The sequence below is a fragment of the Vicia villosa genome, linkage group LG4 (genome assembly GCF_029867415.1).
Source record: "Vicia villosa cultivar HV-30 ecotype Madison, WI linkage group LG4, Vvil1.0, whole genome shotgun sequence".
NCBI lineage: Eukaryota > Viridiplantae > Streptophyta > Magnoliopsida > Fabales > Fabaceae > Vicia > Vicia villosa.
In genome coordinates this window covers 31505142-31525714 of record NC_081183.1, presented here as the reverse complement: position 1 = coordinate 31525714, position 20573 = coordinate 31505142, and the positions used below count along the sequence as shown (strand labels likewise).

Below are 20573 nucleotides of genomic sequence, written 5' to 3'. Positions count from 1 at the left end.
TTCTGTTATCTCAATAATAAGCTAAGGTATTTGAGGTTAAGGCGTGGTAGATACCTGGAGGTTTTTTAGAGCATTTTAATGAGTTTTTAAGGAGACAAGAGATGAAAACACATTTCACTGCTTCCGATATGTTGCTAGGAGTTGAGTTGCTAGAGAGTTTTTAAGGTAAGACAGGTGCCATTGTAGCCTATCTAACTGGCGGATGTTTATTCACATGAATAGACTTCCACGCGTCTAGTAAGGTTTAGAGTAGGAAATCGGTAGACTTATCTATATTGAAGGTATTCAAAGCTTTGTCGTTCGCGCAAATCAAGCGAGCCTTGCTTGATGCTAAAGTTTTACGGTGTGTCTTCATTGGTTATAAGTTGTGGAAAGTGGAACCTAAAGGACCAAGGTTTATCATAAGAAAATGTATTACTTTCAGTGAGGTCCATAAGAAGAGTAAGAAAAAAGATCTAGGGACAAAGATACTAGAAATATGGCGAAGACGACTCGATTTTAGGGGAAGGATCATGCTTGGAATATTAGTTCTAATGAGTGAAATTTTAAAGTGAAATATGATTATTATCTGACTCATGATAAGATAAAGAGTAATATTATACCATCTCAAGAATATGGCTGTGCTTACCTTGGTTGTTATACTTTGTATGTTACTGAAGGTTTGCAAATCTCTGAAAACAAAGACCTTCACAAAGGCCTTCAAAAGCAAATGGAATCATATAGGGTTGATGAACCATATTATGGGCATACTAGACTACCTAAACCGGAAATGATGGTTGGGTGCACGAGAAAATACCAAGATTCAAGCGCGATTTAACCTAGATCAAGGTTATTTGAGAGAGTAGTAAAAAAGTTGATGGATAAATTGACATCACCGTAGATTTAAAATCAATATAAAGATATGTAGAAGTATACCCTAACACCTCAACTAATATATATAGTAAAAAATACCTATTCTTAGGGATGATGAAAGTCAGCGTTTAAAGTCCGATGAGACGACCAGAAATTTTATGGTGTAGATTGGCAGAACCAGAGACGCTGTGGCGGCGGTCTGAAAACCGAAGCTAATTAACATAACCATTTAGAAACATTTTGTCAATAAAAAGAATATTAACAAACATTATTATCTTCTCTACTTCTGTTTTGGGGTTATAGTGTCTAAGTAATTGACACAATTGGTACGTAAACTATATAATTAAGAGTATAAGCATATTTAGTATAAGCATATTATTCTTATTCTTATGTAGGCATTCATTACAGAAGAAAAATAAAGCATCTTTAGTATGGTAAAAAAGTACTACTAGGAAGGAACCATAAAGCAGAGTTGGACACTGTACCAGCTAGGGGAGAATAACTGTTGTGCGACAGTTCATAAAGTAGAGGACGAGAGAGCATACTCATGCTCCTTTTTATGTCCATTCTTATTATTTATCACAAAGAATCTACATACCCATCTTTTTTATATGATGATAAAACACAAATAATGTTTTTCTTTCAAATATCAATGTGCCTTCTCTCCCTCTATAAATACCAACAATTCCAACGTCTTCTACTCACAACCAATAGTGCTCAACACCTTACAGATTCATTGTCTTACAAGTAGACTTGAAGGGTGTGAAAAATGGGAGGTAAGGGGTCATCATCATCTTTATGCAATGTATTCAAAGCATGTTTCTCAAGTGGAAACAATGATGAGTATTGGGAAGGTAGTGGAGCTGGAAGAAGAATGTTTGCAAGTGATGAAGATAGAGGTTCTTGGGTTGCAGAGCCGGGTGTTGATAGGAAAGCTTCTGATTTCATTGCTAGATACTATGCCACTCGTGTCACTGACTCTCAAAGCCAATTTGTTTCTTGAATTAATTGCTTTTCTTCTTTGATTTTCCCTTCATGCAATAAGTAGCTCTACCTTCCATCCTCAAAATTTTGTTGTTGTCAATGTATTAAAGTTTGTCATTTACATGTGTTTAGGAGACAGTGTTTATGTAAGAATTATTCTCTCTTGTAATGTTCCCTTATTTGGTTGCAGTGATGTACTTAGGTGTGGATCATATATTCGTCATAGGAAATAATGCAATCATAATAATGTAACACTTTATTCTTCCTTATTGTGAGAGTTTTGATTTGTATGAGACTGTGTTTATAAGTATATAAGTTTATCCTTTGACAGCAACTATTATCTATTTATCTCAAAATTAGCTCTATTAATTATGGTGCAAGTACACAAACGTAATTTCTAACTGACCATAACTAACTTCAACTACATACTTAATTGGCTAACAAAGTAATTATGTTATTATAGTTAGATTGATATTTTTTTAGGCAACATGTTTAGTAAGATGTCTCAAATATTATTGAGAAATCTTGTTTGAGTTTAATCAGTTATCCGTTAGCGCTCTTTTTTGAAAGAATTATTTTTGCTTGCTTAAATTTAGATTTAATTTAGAGGTTTATTTCAGATTTAATTCGGAAAGAGTTAACTTTGAAAGATCTATTTTTGCTAATGTGTTTAGCAAAGATTTTGTTGAAAAATATTTATTTGGTTTTGCTTCAATACAAAATTTAATTAGATTTAACTTGATTAAACGATTCAGTTTTGGATGGAGTCTGGATTCGGCCTAATTAAAAGTTTACTCTATTGAGTTTTATGGTTGGATTGGTGTATTAGAGAAAGAGATCATTCACCTTGTTGAAGTCACACTTGAAGAGAGATTTTTTTTACATCGAATAAGGGTCTTATTCAGTCGAGCCTTTGTGGTGTGCTTTGTGCGTGAAACTCTATCTTTGATAATCTATTCTATTTAAGAGATAGGTAGAGTACTTGGTCTGTATTTTGTGAAGTTTATCACATCCTAAACAATTGGTTTTTACTAACACTCGGGAGATTGTTTAAGTGAAAGTGAGGCGATCTATGATTTAGAGGGATCATGAGTTAAAAGTCATGGGTAGTACTAGGAAAAGGGCACTGAACTAACAGGGTTTAAGTGAGATTGTCTTGTATTATTGCCTACTTGTAATTAGCGAATTTTCTTTCCTTTGGGCTACATCCCTCTAGAGGTAGGTGACGTTTGCATCAAACTAGGTAACCAATTTGTGTGTCTCTTATTTATTATTTTCTTAATTGTTCACAGATTATTTCAGATCATCCTATTTCACACATTATTTCAACATTGAGTGTGACATCTTGTTACTTATCAAACATAATTTCAGTTAGCATTAGAGCAGACACTATGTTCTGGTTGGGCGTGTTCCATGGTATTTATTCTATTTTGTTTAAGATGGACAATACCAAAGAAGAAGGATTTGTTAATTGGCCACCGATATTGATGGTACTAATTATGACTAATAGAAGGTCCATATTGTATCCATTCTTAAGTCCATCGATATCAAGACTTGGAAAGTAGTCATCAATGGATGAACTCCTCCTAAGATTAAAGTTATTCCGTGAAGCTCAATAAATATTGGACAATTTCCGAAGATGAAGATAGTCTTGGGAATTTTCATGCTCTTAATGTTGTTTACGATGGAATTGATGTAAGTATCTTTAGGATCATTAACACTTTCACTAGTACGCTAAAGAGGCATGGGAAACTCTTGAATTTTAAGAGAACTTTTAGAGTTCGTATGTAAATACTTTAACTCCTTACCACTAAATATGAAAACTTGAAGATGCTTGAGGATTAAAATATTAGTGAATTTTCAAAGATCTTTGTCAAAGAGGTTTGACAAGAAGAAGACCACCACTGAGAAAGCTAAAAATATATCCACAATGAAAGTTGATGAACTAATTGGATCATTGCTCACCTTTGAGATGACCATTGATGAAAAATATGAAAAAAAATAAAGATGTAGTATTCAAAGTTGACATTGCTTATCAAGAACACCAAGTAGCTCGTGACATTAATGATAATTTAATTGAATCTATTTTCATATTTGCTAAGAAATTTAGCAAGGTTATGAGAATACTTGATAAAACATTGGGAGAACAATGTCTCTTCTAATGTCAAAGGAAATCAACAACAAAGTTTAAAAGGTGGTAGCTTTTAGCATATGGAAAAAGAGGGTGAAAGAAAAACTTCAGCTATCAAATTAGAGCCAAAGAGATCAAATGTCGTGGATGTGAAGGATTAGGACAAATCCGAGATGAATGTCTAAATATCCTAAGGAAACAAAGAAAAATCTACAATGGCACTCTCTCTTATGATTAGTCACAAGAAGAAAGTGAGTCTGATCAAACAAATAGTATTATGATGCTTACCTTGTGATAATGCTTTTCTTGATAATGGGAATGTGAGCGATAAATATGAGCTATCTGACGATGCCCTGAAAGAAGAATATAATACTTTTTTTTACCTAAAATCAAATGAAGAATCCCAAGTTTTAGAAAACAGAAGGAAATGATTGAAGCCATTTTCAAGAGAAAACTTGTCTCATGCTCACAATTACCGAGTTGAAAAAATAGGTGGGCATCTAAACTCTGAATTTGACGAAATGATAAAATATGTGTGAATACTAAATTTTGGAACTGATATTTTTGAAGCCAGGTTAAATATGGGAAAACCTATAAAGAACATGAAGGGAATTGGTTATACTGTCGTATTGCCCAACCTAAAGACTGTATTTATTCCTCATACTCATAAAGAAGAAACCAAGATGTTCGGTATAATGTTACAACAACCTACCAAAGACTTTTACCACATACTAATGCCTCTATTAGGCCCATTTGGGTATGTAATTACCATGGTCGATATGGTCACATTCGTCCTTACTACTATAAATTATATGGTAAATTTATGCACCACAGACAACTATATCAAGTATGGCATGCGTACTCAACAATTTTTTCCAATCCTAAATTCGACTGATACTTTATGTGACTAGTTAGAGAAACTATCTAAAGAACATCAAAGCATATTTTAGCACCTATGACACTTTAAGTGATGGTGCCAAAGGAAAATATTATTGGAAAAGGGCAGTTGAAATATCCATGTATTTCTTATGTTAATAATGTTGTGTTGATGTGTTAATAGTTGTTGGTCTTAATGATAATACTTAAAGGTTCAATGAAACACAATAAGGGGGAATTGAATTGAATTTCAAGATTAAAAGCTTTTTCCAACACCCAAACAAAAACTAAAAAATAGTAGAAGGATAAATAACCCAAGATTTTATTTTGGTTCACTGTTAACTAGGCTACCTCCAGTCCACCCTGTTAGAACAAGATTTGTTCTGATCAATATTCTTAGTTTTGATGATAACAAGGATATGAATTTTGTGTGAGATAATGTGGTACTCTAATACATTGCAATTTCCATTTCAGGAAATATATAAAGAGTATGCACAAATCAGCGCTCAGAAGCTTTGTCTCAGAAGGTTCAGCATGCAACATCAGAACATGGTCTGGCAAGACATCAGAAGATGGTCAAGGCAGAATCAGAACATGGGTCTATGGAAGCATCAGAAGAACTTGAGATCAGAAGCAGAAGCACTGAAGTTCTCATGGTATCACGCTCAGAAGCACTTCAAGGTCAGAAGACAAGAAGATGCTATGCACCAAGCTGTTTGACTATGATGATATTCAAATATTATATTCACAAACATCAGATCAGAAGAAAGTACAGGTGGCAGGCTACGCTGACTGACAAAAGGAACGTTGGAAGCTATTAAAGGCAACATCAGTAGACACATCGTGAACAAGGCTCGAGGTAGTTGACAAAAGCGTGAAACATTAAATGCAATGCTGTACGAAACACGCAAAGCATTAAATGCTCCCAACGGTCATCTTCTCAAAGGCCTATAAATATGAAGTTCTGATGAGAAGCAAGGTTAACAACTCTGAACCAAATTCTGTGAATATTAACTTGCTGAAACGTTGTTCAATTCAAAGCTCAGAAACTTCATCTTCATCAAAGCTCACTACATTGCTGTTGTAATATATTAGTGAGATTAAGCTTAAACGTTAAGAGAAATATCACTGTTGTGATTATAGCTTTTCAGAAGCATTTGTAATACTCTTAGAATTGATTACATTAATTTGTAAGTAACTAGAGTGATCAAGTGTTGATCAGGATACTCTAGGAAGTCTTAGCTTATGTCTAAGCAGTTGTAATTAGAGTGATCACGTGGTGGTCAGGATACTCTAAGAAAGTCTTAGCTTGTGTCTAAGCATTTGTTCCTGGAGTGATCAGGTTGTGATCAGGATACTCTAGAAGACTTAGTCGCGGACTAAGTGGAAAACCATTGTAATCTGTTGCGATTAGTGGATTAAATCCTCAGGTGAGGTAAATCACTCCGTGGGGGTGGACTGGAGTAGTTTAGTTAACAACGAACCAGAATAAAAATAACTGTGCATATTGTTTTTATCGTTCAAGTTTTTAGACTACACTTATTCAAACCCCCCCCCCCTTTCTAAGTGTTTTTCTATCCTTCAATTGGTATCAGAGCGCCGGTTCTAAGGTGCAAGCACTTAACCGTGTTTAGAAAAGATTCAGGAAGAAAAAAACGCTTCAGTAAAAGATGGCTGGTGAATCTCAATCAAATCCAACTGCATCTACATCTGGCTCTGCTGAGCAATACAATGGTAACAATGGTAATACTAGACCACCAATATTCGATGGTGAAAACTTTGAATATTGGAAAGATAAACTGGAAAGTTACTTTCTTGGTCTGGATGCTGATCTATGGGATCTTCTGTTGGATGGTTACAAACATCCTGTTAAAGCTACTGGTGTAAGGCTCACGAGAAGCGAAATGACTGATGATCAAAAGAAAGATTTCAAAAATCATCACAAATGCAGGACTGTTTTGCTGAATGCTATCTCTCATGCTGAGTATGAGAAGATATCTAACAGGGAAACGGCCCATGACATATATGAGTCCTTGAAGATGACTCATGAAGGAAATGCTCAAGTCAAGGAGACCAAAGCTCTTGCACTAATCCAGAAGTATGAAGCCTTCAAGATGGAGGATGATGAAGACATTGAAAAGATGTTTTCAAGATTTCAAACTCTGACTGCTGGGTTGAGAGTTCTCGATAAAGGCTACACCAAGGCTGATCATGTAAAGAAGATTATCAGAAGCTTACCCAGAAGATGGGGTCCAATGGTAACAGCATTCAAGATTGCCAAGAATCTGAATGAAGTTTCTTTGGAAGAGCTTATCAGTGCCTTGAGAAACCATGAAATTGAGCTGGACGCAAACGAGCCTCAGAAGAAAGGTAAGTCTATTGCTTTAAAATCTAATGTTAAAAAATGCACTAACGTTTTTCAGGCTAGAGAAGAAGATCCTGAAGAATCAGAATCTGAAGAAGAAGATGAACTATCCATGATCTCCAGAAGGGTGAACCAACTCTAGAAGAGCAAGCAAAGGAAGTTCAGAGGCTTTAGAAGTTCAAAGAGATTTGAACGTGGAGAATCTTCTGGTGACAGAAGATCTGACAAGAAGAAGGCTGTCTGCTATGAGTGCAATGAGCCTGGACATTACAAGAATGAGTGTCTGAAACTTCAGAAGGAGAATCCCAAGAAGAAGTTTCATAAGAAGAAAGGTCTTATGGCAACATGGGATGATTCTGAATCAGAATCAGGATCAGACTCTGAAGGAGAGCAGGCAAACTTTGCGCTGATGGCGACAGAAGATGATGGATCAGAATCTACATCAGAATCAGATTCTGAAGAGGTATTTTCTGAACTATCTAGAGAAGAGTTAGTTTCCAGTCTAACAGAGCTTCTTGAATTAAAAGCTCATCTTAGTATCAAATACAAAAAGCTGAAAAAGAAATTTGAATTTGAAACTAAGAAGCTTGAGTTGGAAAATTCTGAATTAAAAGAAAAAGTTTTAAAATTATCCAATAATGTTGGATCTCCTTCTGATTCAGAAAAATCCACTCCCAGTCTGAATCATATCCTGAAAGAATATGATTTAAGTTTCAGGAAGTTCTTATCTAGAAGTATTGGCAGAAGTCAGCTAGCTTCTATGATATATGCTGTGTCTGGGAACAAGAGAGTTGGCATTGGTTATGAGGGTGAAATCCCATACAAGCTTGAATCTGTGGATGATATGAAAATATCATACAAGCCTCTGTATAACCAATTTAAATTTGGCCACTCCCATGATATTAAGCACACATCACATGCACAAAGTTTTCACATAACACACACCAAGAAGCATGTGACACAACCTAAGAAATATCATGGAACTCAGAATAAGAAGTATCATGTTGTTCCTCCTGTTAAATATTTTGCTAAACCCAAGTTCAATCAGAACTTGAGGAGAACTAACAAGAAAGGACCCAAGAAATTGTGGGTACCTAAGGAGAAGATAATTTCTGTTGCAGATATCCTTGGCGGCAAAGAGGACAGAAAGCAAAATGTCATGGTACCTGGACTCTGGGTGCTCGCGACACATGACGGGAAGAAGGTCTACATTCCAAGACCTGGTGATTAAACCAGGTGGAGAAGTCAAGTTTGGAGGAGATCAGAAGGGCAAAATCATTGGCTCTGGAACCATAAGTCTTGGTAACTCTCCTTCCATAACTAATGTACTTCTTGTAGAAGGATTATCGCATAACTTATTGTCCATAAGTCAATTAAGTGACAATGGTTATGATATAATCTTCAATCAAAAGTCTTGCAAGGCTGTAAGTCAGAAGGATGGCTCAATCCTATTTACAGGCAAGAGGAAGAACAACATTTATAAGATTGATCTTTCGGATCTTGAGAAGCAGAAGGTGACGTGTCTTATGTCTGTTTCTGAAGAGCAATGGGTCTGGCACAGAAGATTAGGACATGCTAGTTTGAGAAAGATTTCTCAGATTAACAAACTAAATCTGGTCAGAGGACTCCCAAATCTGAAATACAAATCAGATGCTCTTTGTGAAGCATGTCAGAAGGGCAAGTTCTCCAGACCTGCATTCAAGTCTAAGAATGTTGTTTCTACCTCAAGGCCGTTAGAACTCTTGCACATTGATCTGTTTGGCCCAGTCAAAACAGCATCTGTCAGAGGGAAGAAATATGGATTAGTCATCGTTGATGATTATAGCCGCTGGACATGGGTAAAGTTCTTGAAACACAAGGATGAGTCTCATTCAGTGTTCTTTGATTTCTGCACTCAGATTCAATCTGAGAAAGAGTGTAAAATCATAAAGGTCAGAAGTGATCATGATGGCGAATTTGAGAACAAATTCTTTGAGGAGTTCTTCAAAGAAAATGGTATTGCCCATGATTTCTCTTGCCCCAGAACTCCACAGCAAAATGGAGTTGTAGAGCGAAAGAATAGGACTCTACAAGAAATGGCCAGAACCATGATCAATGAAACCAATATGGCTAAGCATTTCTGGGCAGAAGCAATTAACACTGCATGCTATATTCAGAATAGAATCTCTATCAGACCTATTCTAAATAAGACTCCTTATGAATTGTGGAAGAACAGAAAGCCCAACATTTCATATTTCCATCCTTTTGGATGTGTATGTTTTATTCTGAATACTAAAGATCATCTTGGTAAGTTTGATTCCAAAGCACAAAAATGTTTCCTTCTTGGATATTCTGAACGCTCTAAAGGCTACAGAGTATACAATACTGAAACATTGATTGTAGAAGAATCAATCAATATCAGGTTTGATGATAAGCTTGGTCTTGAAAAACCAAAGCAGTTTGAGAATTTTGCAGATTTTGATATTGATATATCAGAAGCAGTAGAACCAAGAAGCAAAGCTGCAGAAGCTGGCAGTCTCAGAAGCAATGGATCAGAAGATCAAGTTGCTGCATCTTTAGAGAATCTTAGGATTTCTGAAGAACCAACTATCAGAAGATCACCTAGACTTGCCTCAGCTCATTCAGAAGATGTGATCCTTGGAAAGAAAGATGATCCCATCAGAACAAGGGCATTCCTTAAGAACAATGCAGAATGTCAATTAGGTCTTGTTTCTTTGATCGAGCCAACTTCTGTTGATCAAGCTCTAGAAGATCCAGACTGGATAATTTCCATGCAAGAAGAACTAAATCAGTTTACAAGGAATGATATATGGGACTTGGTTCCTAGACCAAAAGGATTTAACATCATCGTTACTAAGTGGGTTTTCAGAAACAAGCTAAGTGAGAAAGGTGAAGTGGTAAGAAACAAAGCCAGACTGGTTGCTCAGGGTTATAGTCAGCAAGAAGGGATTGATTATACAGAAACCTTTGCACCAGTGGCCAGGTTAGAATCTATTCGTCTATTAATTTCTTTTGCCACTCAACACAACATCACTCTTTATCAGATGGATGTCAAGAGTGCCTTCTTAAATGGTTATATAGATGAAGAAGTTTATGTTCACCAACCTCCTGGTTTTGAAGACTCCATGTCTCCAAATCATGTTTTCAAATTAAAGAAATCATTATACGGATTGAAACAAGCTCCCAGAGCTTGGTATGAACGTTTGAGTTCTTTCCTTCTGGAAAATGATTTCACTATAGGAAAAGTGGACACTACTCTCTTTTGTAAAACATTTAAAAAGGATATTTTAATTTGTCAAATATATGTTGATGATATTATCTTTGGAACATCTAATGCTACACTTGGAAAGGAGTTTGCTGAGTCTATGCAGGCTGAATTTGAAATGAGCATGATGGGAGAACTCAAGTATTTCCTTGGGATTCAAATCAATCAAACTTCCGATGGAACCTATGTTCATCAAACGAAGTATGTGAAAGAACTTCTGAAGAAGTTTAATCTTTCTGAAAGCAAAGAAGCCAAAACTCCTATGCATCCAACATGTGTACTGGGTAAGGATGAGGTAAGTAAGAAGGTAGATCAGAAGTTGTACAGAGGTATGATTGGATCTCTTCTATATCTAACTGCTTCTAGACCTGACATTCTCTTTAGTGTTTGTTTGTGTGCTCGATTCCAATCAGATCCAAGAGAATCTCATTTAACAGCGGTTAAGAGAATTCTAAGGTATCTGAAAGGTACTACTAATGTTGGTTTAGTTTACAGAAGATCTAAAGAATACAACTTAGTAGGATTCTGTGATGCTGACTATGCTGGAGATATAATAGAAAGAAAGAGCACTTCTGGAAGTTGTCAATTTCTTGGAAGTCATCTGATCTCATGGTACAGCAAGAAGCAAGCCACTATTGCCCTCTCAACAACAGAAGCAGAATATGTTGCTGCTGCTGGTTGTAGCACACAAATGCTCTGGATGAGAAGTCAGCTGGAAGATTATCAGATATATGAGAGTAACATTCCTATTTTCTGTGATAATACTTCTGCTATATGTTTATCTAAGAATCCTATTTTACATTCAAAAGCTAAACATATTGAGATTAAACATCATTTCATAAGGGACTATGTTCAGAAGGGTGTTATATCTTTAAACTTTGTGGATACAGACCATCAATGGGCTGATATCTTTACAAAACCCCTTGCTGAAGATAGGTTTAAGTTCATTCTGAAGAATATCAGTATGGATTTATGCCCAGAATGAGAAGATGAGAAGATCTTATGTATGAGTATCTTCTGAAATGAAATTGGATTTTTTTTAAGAAGTTCTGATTGAAATCAATTAGAAATTGTGATTCAGTTATTACTAACGTTTCATTGTCTAAGTTGATTCAGAATCTCTTTAAAAGCAAAACAGCTGTAACTGGCTATCCAGATGGTAAACACGTGTTCACTATTTCTGGACAAGCGTGCGTGCAGTTGAGGGGACGTCTACTTAGGTAACTGTGCAAATCTCGTCTTTTGTCATTATTATCTCTCCTCACGTCATGTTACATTAAATGCCATTCATCATTTCTTTTATTGTCCTTCTTTTCTTTTTTATATTCCTCGAACGTTTCCCTTTTCTTTTTCCCTCTATTTATTCCTTCATTTCGTTGCATTTTTTTCAATAAGCTTTGGCTCTCTTTCTCTTTCTTTTTCTCTCTTGTCCAACAAAGTTTTTCTTTGGCATAAACCCTAGTTCATTCATCTTCAACCTAGCGTTCATCATGAATCCTTTCAACTCAATGAGAACGGATGGAAGGGTTAATCAGTTACAGGATGTGAAGCATATCTTGGGATGGCTCTCCAAGTCTCTTTCAAGACAGATCTCTTCTTCAATGCTGTTATCAACATTTATCTAAAGGAAGAAGACCTTCTTGAGTCACTGGAGCCCGTTTGCAACATTAGCTCCCTGTCTATGAACTGTCCCTCACTTCCTCTCTGGTCTCTTGGATCTCTCCTATAGTGGAGGTTCTAGTCTGGACAGGCATGAAGAGTTTCCAAGCTTTCATGGCTGAACAAACTGAAGACCAGAGGGTTCTTGAGTTGGTTGCGCAGTCTTTGCGTAGGATAGAGTCTTAGGCTTTAAGTCTTTGTAGTTTTCTTTCCTTGTTGCATCTGTTTTCCTGCATTCCTCTTTTGTAATCCTTCTTGTTGAAATCAATGAATAGTTATTTATGTTTCTTTCCTTTTGTCTCTTGCTTTACATCTGAATCTTTTATGCTTTTTGATGTTATGACAAAAAGGGGGAGAAAATATATGATAAATGATCTGATTAATATTATCAGTTACCGAGTAAAAAGGCTCCACATTTACTAACAGAACTTGCAAAGTTCTATGTCTTTTAAGTTGTGTTGTTGCAGGAATCAAAGATTCAAGATCAACATAAGAAGCAACAAAATGAATCAAGCTCTTGGATTCTTGAAGCAAGCTGAGTGCTAGGAAGCTTCAAAATCAGAAGCAAGAAGGAAGAATAATCAGAAATAGCTCTTGGATTCTTGAAGCAAGCTGAGTGCTAGGAAGCTTCAGAATCAGAAGCAAGAAGGAAGAATGATCAGAAATTCTGATAATAGAATATGATCCAAATCATTGTCTATTTGCTCTGATACATTGTCTATTGGATCTGATATATTCTATATGGCTTATATGGCTCTGATACATATTTTGTGTTCTGATACACATTTTATGTTCTAACTCATTCATGCTGACTTTTGTCGTTGAGTTTTGTTCTGTAACATTTCAGGATGTAGAGATGCTCTGATGATGCTCTGGTACATTCAACAATGTTCTGATACAATCTAGCATGAAGTGATGTAAGAAGAATTCAAAGCTCTGAAGCTATCTGAGGGAAGCAGAAATCAGAAGCTGTGAATGTTCTAAAGATCCAGAAAACTCAAGTTCTGAAGTTGTCCTAAATGGAAGCATGAATGAGAAGCTGTGAATGTTCTGAAGATCAAAGAAATTCAAGTTCTGAAGCTGTCCTAAATGGAAACAGGAATCAGAAGCTGTGAATGTTCTGAAGATCAAAGAAATTCAAGTTCTGAAGCTGTCCTAAATGGAAGCAGGAATCAGAAGCTGTGAGTGTTCTAGGGATCTAAAGAAATTCAAGTTCTGAAGCTGTCCAATGGAAGCAGAAGTCAGAAGCTATGAATTGTCAGAAGACAGAAGCTTATGTGATCGTCTCTACCGAAATAATCAGGGAAGTCTTTTATTATTAAAGTTCTTCGAGTATTTATTTCAGGGGGAGATTATTCATCTCAGGGGGAGATTGTTAATCTCAGGGGGAGACATATTCACATGCTTATGCTATAGCTGTGTAATTTGTCTTTAGCCGTCTGCTCTTTCTGATCGCAAATTCATATCATTTATATATGTTTTTGTCATCATCAAAAAGGGGGAGATTGTTAGAACAAGATTTGTTCTGATCAATATTCTTAGTTTTGATGATAACAAGGATATGAATTTTGTGTGAGATATTGTGGTACTCTAATACATTGCAATTTCCATTTCAGGAAATATATAAAGAGTATGCACAAATCAGCGCTCAGAAGCTTTGTCTCAGAAGGTTCAGCATGCAACATCAGAACATGGTCTGGCAAGACATCAGAAGATGGTCAAGGCAGAATCAGAACATGGGTCTATGGAAGCATCAGAAGAACTTGAGATCAGAAGCAGAAGCACTGAAGTTCTCATGGTATCACGCTCAGAAGCACTTCAAGGTCAGAAGACAAGAAGATGCTATGCACCAAGCTGTTTGACTTTGATGATATTCAAATATTATATTCACAAACATCAGATCAGAAGAAAGTACAGGTGGCAGGCTACGCTGACTGACAAAAGGAACGTTGGAAGCTATTAAAGGCAACGTTAGTAGACACAGCGTGAACAAGGCTCGAGGTAGTTGACAAAAGCGTGAAACATTAAATGCAATGCTGTACGGAACACGCAAAGCATTAAATGCTCCCAACGGTCATCTTCTCAAAGGCCTATAAATATGAAGTTCTGATGAGAAGCAAGGTTAACAACTCTGAACCAAATTCTGTGAATATTAACTTGCTGAAACGCTGTTCAATTCAAAGCTCAGAAACTTCATCTTCATCAAAGCTCACTACATTGCTGTTGTAATATATTAGTGAGATTAAGCTTAAACGTTAAGAGAAATATCACTGTTGTGATTATAGCTTTTCAGAAGCATTTGTAATACTCTTAGAATTGATTACATTAATTTGTAAGTAACTAGAGTGATCAAGTGTTGATCAGGATACTCTAGGAAGTCTTAGCTTGTGTCTAAGCAGTTGTAATTAGAGTGATCACGTGGTGGTCAGGATACTCTAAGAAAGTCTTAGCTTGTGTCTAAGCATTTGTTCCTGAAGTGATCAGGTTGTGATCAGGATACTCTAGAAGACTTAGTCGCGGACTAAGTGGAAAACCATTGTAATCTGTTGCGATTAGTGGATTAAATCCTCAGGTGAGGTAAATCACTCCGTGGGGGTGGACTGGAGTAGTTTAGTTAACAACGAACCAGGATAAAAATAACTGTGCATATTGTTTTTATCGTTCAAGTTTTTAGACTACACTTATTCAAACCCCCCCTTTCTAAGTGTTTTTCTATCCTTCACACCCTACCTAGGTGATTTTTCCTTATCAACAAGGACTCAAACCTCTAATCAAATACTCGTTGATTATAACCTCAATGACTACCCGTCAAAGACATCTTAAGGATCCTGACTAAATCTTTAGTCCCCCAAGGAAAATTAACAAACCTGGTTAAATTACAAAGTGTTGTGTTTAGAAAATGCTTCTTGAAAAGCTGATACACAGAGTTACAATACAATGAGATTTACAAAGAATGAAAGTTATGAAGCTTTCAATGAAATAAAAACTTTTATCTTTTGGTTGATGCTAGACTTTTTCTAAGTGTTTCTCTTAACTTCATTTAATATTATTTATGTGTTTCACGTTCTTGTTCTATTTAAAATTTATTCGTCATTTTTCCATGGCTTCAAACACTCCCTTAAATAGATAAGAATAAATTCGTTAGAGGGTGAGTTGGAATTTCATAAATCACAGCTTGCATGGAGACATTGAGTAGTACAATAGTAGAATGACAGTAGAAACATAAAGGATGAGACGTTTTACAAAAGTTGGAACTGACAACATTCTTTTTGTCCTCTTTTTCAAGGTAGTGGAAATGATGATGATTTGTACTATTTTAATATTTTCACACTATCTCCCTTCGTAGTAATCTCTTTCAAACAAAGGATTCTGATAGAATTTGATGAAGCTTAGTCAGAGTCTAGAGTTACTAACTTTTTTCATTTCTGACCACTTCAGCTAGAGGCCTCTGATAGATTGAGATGAAGCTTGATTAGAGTAAGTCTTCTGTGTTTTGAGAAATGTCGAATCTTGAGCTATCAGGGTCGATCTGGATAATCTTCATTCGATAGATGAATTGTGAAGGATAGAAAAACACTTAGAAAGGGGGGGGGGGGGTTTGAATAAGTGTAGCTTTAAAACTCTTAAGATAAAAACAATTTGCACAATGATTTTTATCCTGGTTCGTTGTTAACTAAACTACTCCAGTCCACCCCCTTGGAGTGATTTACCTCACCTTAGGATTTAATCCACTAATCACACAAGATTACAATGGTTTTCCACTTAGATAACCTCTATGTCTTCTAGAGTATTCTGATCACAACCTGATCACTCTAGGAACACAATGCTTAGATACCCTCTAAGACTTTCTAGAGAATCCGATCACAACTTGATCTCCTCTAGTTCTTTACAAATGAATGTAAACAAATTCTTACAAGAGTGTTACAATGCTTCTTAAAAAGCTATAATCACAACTGTGATATTTCTATTAAAGTTTAAGCTTAATCTCACTAAGATATTACAACAGTAATGAAGTGAGGTTGAAGATGAAGTTTGAGAGCTTTTAGAATTTGACAGCGTTTCTGTATGTTTGCGCAAAGTGTTGTATTCGGCTTCTCATCAGAACTTCTATTTATAGGCATTTGAGAAGATGACTGTTGGGAGTATTTAATGCATTGCGTGATCTGTATAGCATTGCATTTAATGTTTCACTCTTTTGTCAACTACCTCGAGCCTTGCTTTTCCTGCTTTAACTGACGTTGCCTTTAATAGCTTCTAACGTTCCTTTTGTCAGTCAGTGTAGTCTGCCATCTTGTACTTGCTTCTGATCTGATGTTTGTATAAACAACGTTTGAATATAATCAGAGTCAAACAGCTTGGTACAGAGCATCTTCTTATCTTCTGACCTTGAAGTGCTTCTAACGTGATACCATGAGAACTTCAGTGCTTCTGCTTCTGATCTGAAGTTCTTCGGATGCTTCAATAGACCATGTTCTGATTCTGCTTGACCATCTTCTGATGTCTTGCGTGAGCATGTTCTGATGTTGCATACTTGAACCTTCTGAGTCAGTGCTTCTTGCGCTGATTTTGTGCATACTCTTTATATGTTTCCTGAAATGGAAATTGCATAGGATTAGAGTACCACATTATCTCAAGCAAAATTCATATACATTGTTATCATCAAAACTAAGAATATTGATCAGAACAAATCTTGTTCTAACAATCTCCCCCTTTTTGATGATGACAAAAACATATATAAATGATATGAATTTGCAATCAGAATATCAGACGGCTAAAGACAATTACACAGTTATAGCATAAGCATATAGACATAGTGTGTGAATATGTCTCCCCCTGAGATAAATAATCTTCCCGTGAAATAAATACTGGAAGAAATTTATAAATAAAAGACTTCCCTGAGTATTTTCCATTTCAGTTGAGACGTTCACATAAGCTTAGAACTTCAGAACATTCAGAGCTTCTGCTTCTTGCTTCCATAGGACAGCTTCTGAGCTTTGAATTTCTTCTTGAATCATTGAATGCTAGATTGTATCAGAACATTGTTGAATGTATCAGAGCATCATCAGAGCATCTCTACATCCTAAAATGTTTCAGAACAAACTAAACGACAAAAGTCAAGGCATGAATGAATCAGAACATAAAATATGTATCAGAACATATAGTATGTATCAGAGCACAAAACAAAAAAAACAATGTATCAGAACATATAAGGGATAAGAATGTGTTATAGCATATTCTTCCACAAGAATATCAGAACATTCTTCCTTCTTTCTTCTGATCTTGAAGCTTCACAGCACTCAGCTTGCTTCAAGTTCCATGAGCTTGTTTCTATATAGAATTGCTTTTCCCCATGTCTTTGCTTCTCATGTTGAGCTTTTTAGAATGTCTTCAATCCTGCAAAAACTCAAAGACATAGAACTTGCAAATTCTGTTAGAAATATGGAGACTTACTCCCAGCAACTGATAATATAAATCAGATCATTTATCACATTTTCTCCCCCTTTTTGTCATCACATCAAAAAACATAAAAGATTCAGATGAAAAACAAACAATATGAGAGAAAAGAAGATTTCATTGATCATAAGAAGATATCAGAAGATACAAGAAACAATGCAAGAAGGCAAATGTAAGAACAAGAGATAACTAAGACTCAAAAGACTACGACTAGCCTAGCTTAGACATGATCTTGGCCAGCATGTCATGAATCCCAGAAGTGATTTCATTTTGTTTCTTCATGAAGTCTCTGAACTCTTCATGTGCTTCATCATGCTTATCCAGGAGAGAAGCAAGAACATCTTGATTCTGTTGAAGAGCCTTGATAGCGTTCACCAGAGCGGAGGGTTCAGCAGAAGAAGATGTACTACTAACATTCAGAAGGCTAGCATTTCCAGCAGCACCATCCAAGGTGAGAATATCACCTTCAGCAGGATGATTCTCAGCATCTTCCATCTCAACATCTGAGTCTGACTCAGAAACAACTTCAGCATATTCTGGATCAGGGATCTCAGAATCTTCATTCTCCAAAGCTTGAAGAATCTCAGCAAGATTCTTTGGAGGAATGGGAGCAGCAACTTCTGAAGGGTAGACAACTTCAGGAATAACCATATCTGGTGCTTCCTCAGAAGGATTCATCCTTAGCCAGTTGAATAGCCATTGAAAATCTCTAGTTAGAACCTGATACAGAGGCTTCCATACAACCATAGTCAGACATGGTTCATCTTCCAACTCATCCACAAACTTCTTCTCCTCAAGAGCTCTCCAGTTTCTGATGGGATGATAGTACTTGCCATCATCAAGATCCAAGCAGTAACCAGAAGATCCAGAAGCTTCAGCAACGCATCTTCTTTGGATGTTCATAGCATCCAGCTGAAAGTCCCTTCTAAAGAGTCTCCATAATCTCTTAGTAGCAGTTTGATCCAGCTTGGAGTCATATGCTGCTTTCAAGATAGGCATCCTCTTGTTGAAGCTAAGCTTAAACAGCTCAAAATCTATATCAATAGGTGGTTCAGGAGGATTGAAGGTGAATTTGTAGTCAGGGTACAGAAGGAAATAGGGTTTGGATTTTCTGGAGGGTAAGGGATGGGATAGAGAAAGTGTAGAATCAGTGGTGAAGGTTAAGGAAGATGGAATATCATAAGGTGTTGGGGGACAAACATTTAGTGGTTGGGGATTAAGGATAAGAGTAGAAGGAGGTGGTTGGGTACTGTTTGGGATGGTGAGGGGATTTTGAGGTTCAGAAGGAGGAGGCTGATTCTGAGAGGAACTAGCAGCTCTTAAGGCACGGAAAGAATCCCTGATATGAAAGAGATGATAGTTGTTGGAGTAACCGTTGCATAGACCCAGAAATCCTTTACTAAATCAGAATAAATTGGTCCAACCAGTCTACCAAGGTAGTTTGACCAACCCTGTTCCATTGTTTCAGCATTAGTATTGAAACCATGTAACCTTAGATTTTCAAAGTCAACTGATGATTCACACAGAACTTCCAGTTCTGTTGTCAGAATAGAGCATGTCTTCAATGGAGTGTAACCGTATTTGAGACGAACAAGATGTGCAGATGACATATCTTTTCTTGATGAACTTCATGAAGAAAGCATGAAGATTCACTGAGATTCGGTTACGAACTAGGGTTTATGCAAACAATGAGTAAAATAGAAAGAGAGAGAGATAGATGAAGAGAGAGAGAGTAAAAAGATGAAATGAATGAGGAGATGAGTATATAAAGGGACGGATTTGAAATGAAATGTAATATGTGTTTGAAAGAAAATGATTACATAAAACATGAAATCAAATGTATTTAATGAGAGATGACGGTAGGAGAGATAATGTGAAATTTGAAATGATTTGCACAGTTACCTAGGGCGGCGTCTCCTCAACTGTACGCATGCTTGTCCAAAAAGAGTGAACACGTGTTCATCTTCTGGAACAACTGGTGACAGTTGTTTTACTTTAAAAGAGCTTCTGAATCAACTTAGATAATGAAACGTCAGTGATAACAGAATCAGAACTTCTAATTGATCATCATCAGAACTTCTTATAAGAAGATAAAACAAGATCATTTCAGAACTAATCCATACATCAGAATTTCTCATATTCTCATTCTGGACACAGATCCATACTGATATTCTTCAAAATGAACTTAAACCTATCTTCAGCAAGGGGTTTTGTAAAGATATCAGCCCATTGATGGTCTGTATCCACAAAGTTTAAAGAAAGAACACCCTTCTGAACATAGTCCCTAATGAAATGATGTTTAATTTCAATATGTTTAGCTTTGGAATGTAATATTGGATTCTTAGATAAGCATATAGCAGAAGTATTATCACAGAAGATAGGAATGTTACTCTCATAAATCTGATAGTCTTCTAATTGATTCTAATTGCTTCTTGCTATACCAGGAGATCAGGTGACTTCCAAGAAATTGATAACTTCCAGAAGTGCTTTTCCTTTCAACTCTATCTCCAGCATAGTCAGCATCACAAAATCCTACTAAGTTGTACTCTTTAGATCTTCTGTAGACTAAACCAACATTAGTAGTACCTTTCAGATACCTCAGAATTCTCTTAACAGCTGTTAAGTGAGATTCTCTAGGATCTGATTGGAATCTTGCACACAAACAAACACTGAATAAAATGTCAGGCCTAGAAGCAGTCAAGTATAGAAGAGATCCAATCATACCTCTGTACAACTTCTGATCAACCTTCTTACTTACCTCATCCTTACCTAGGACACACGTTGGATGCATAGGAGTTTTGGCTTCTTTGCTTTCAGAAAGATTAAACTTCTTCAGAAGTTATTTCACATACTTCGTTTGATGAACATATGTTCCATCAGAAGTTTGATTGATTTGAATCCCAAGGAAGTCCTTGAGTTCTCCCATCATACTCATCTCGAACTCAGCCTTCATAGACTTAGCAAACTCCTTTCCAAGTGTAGCATTA

At 36.3% G+C, this 20573-nt stretch overlaps 1 protein-coding gene across 1 annotated transcript; it reads left to right on the top strand.

Moving 5' to 3' along the window:
• Positions 1-1507: 1507 nt before the first annotated feature.
• LOC131599027 (uncharacterized) lies at positions 1508-2126 on the top strand. The gene has a single exon (XM_058871545.1). The coding sequence runs from the start codon at positions 1622-1624 to the stop codon at positions 1853-1855; it is 234 nt and encodes a 77-aa protein (XP_058727528.1). The 5' UTR covers positions 1508-1621; the 3' UTR covers positions 1856-2126.
• The last annotated feature ends 18447 nt before the right edge of the window (positions 2127-20573 follow it).

Coding starts and splice junctions, on each gene's coding strand:
- LOC131599027 (XM_058871545.1), top strand. CDS start 1,622: ATGGGAGGTAAGGGGTCATCATCATCTTTATGCAATGTATTCAAAGCA.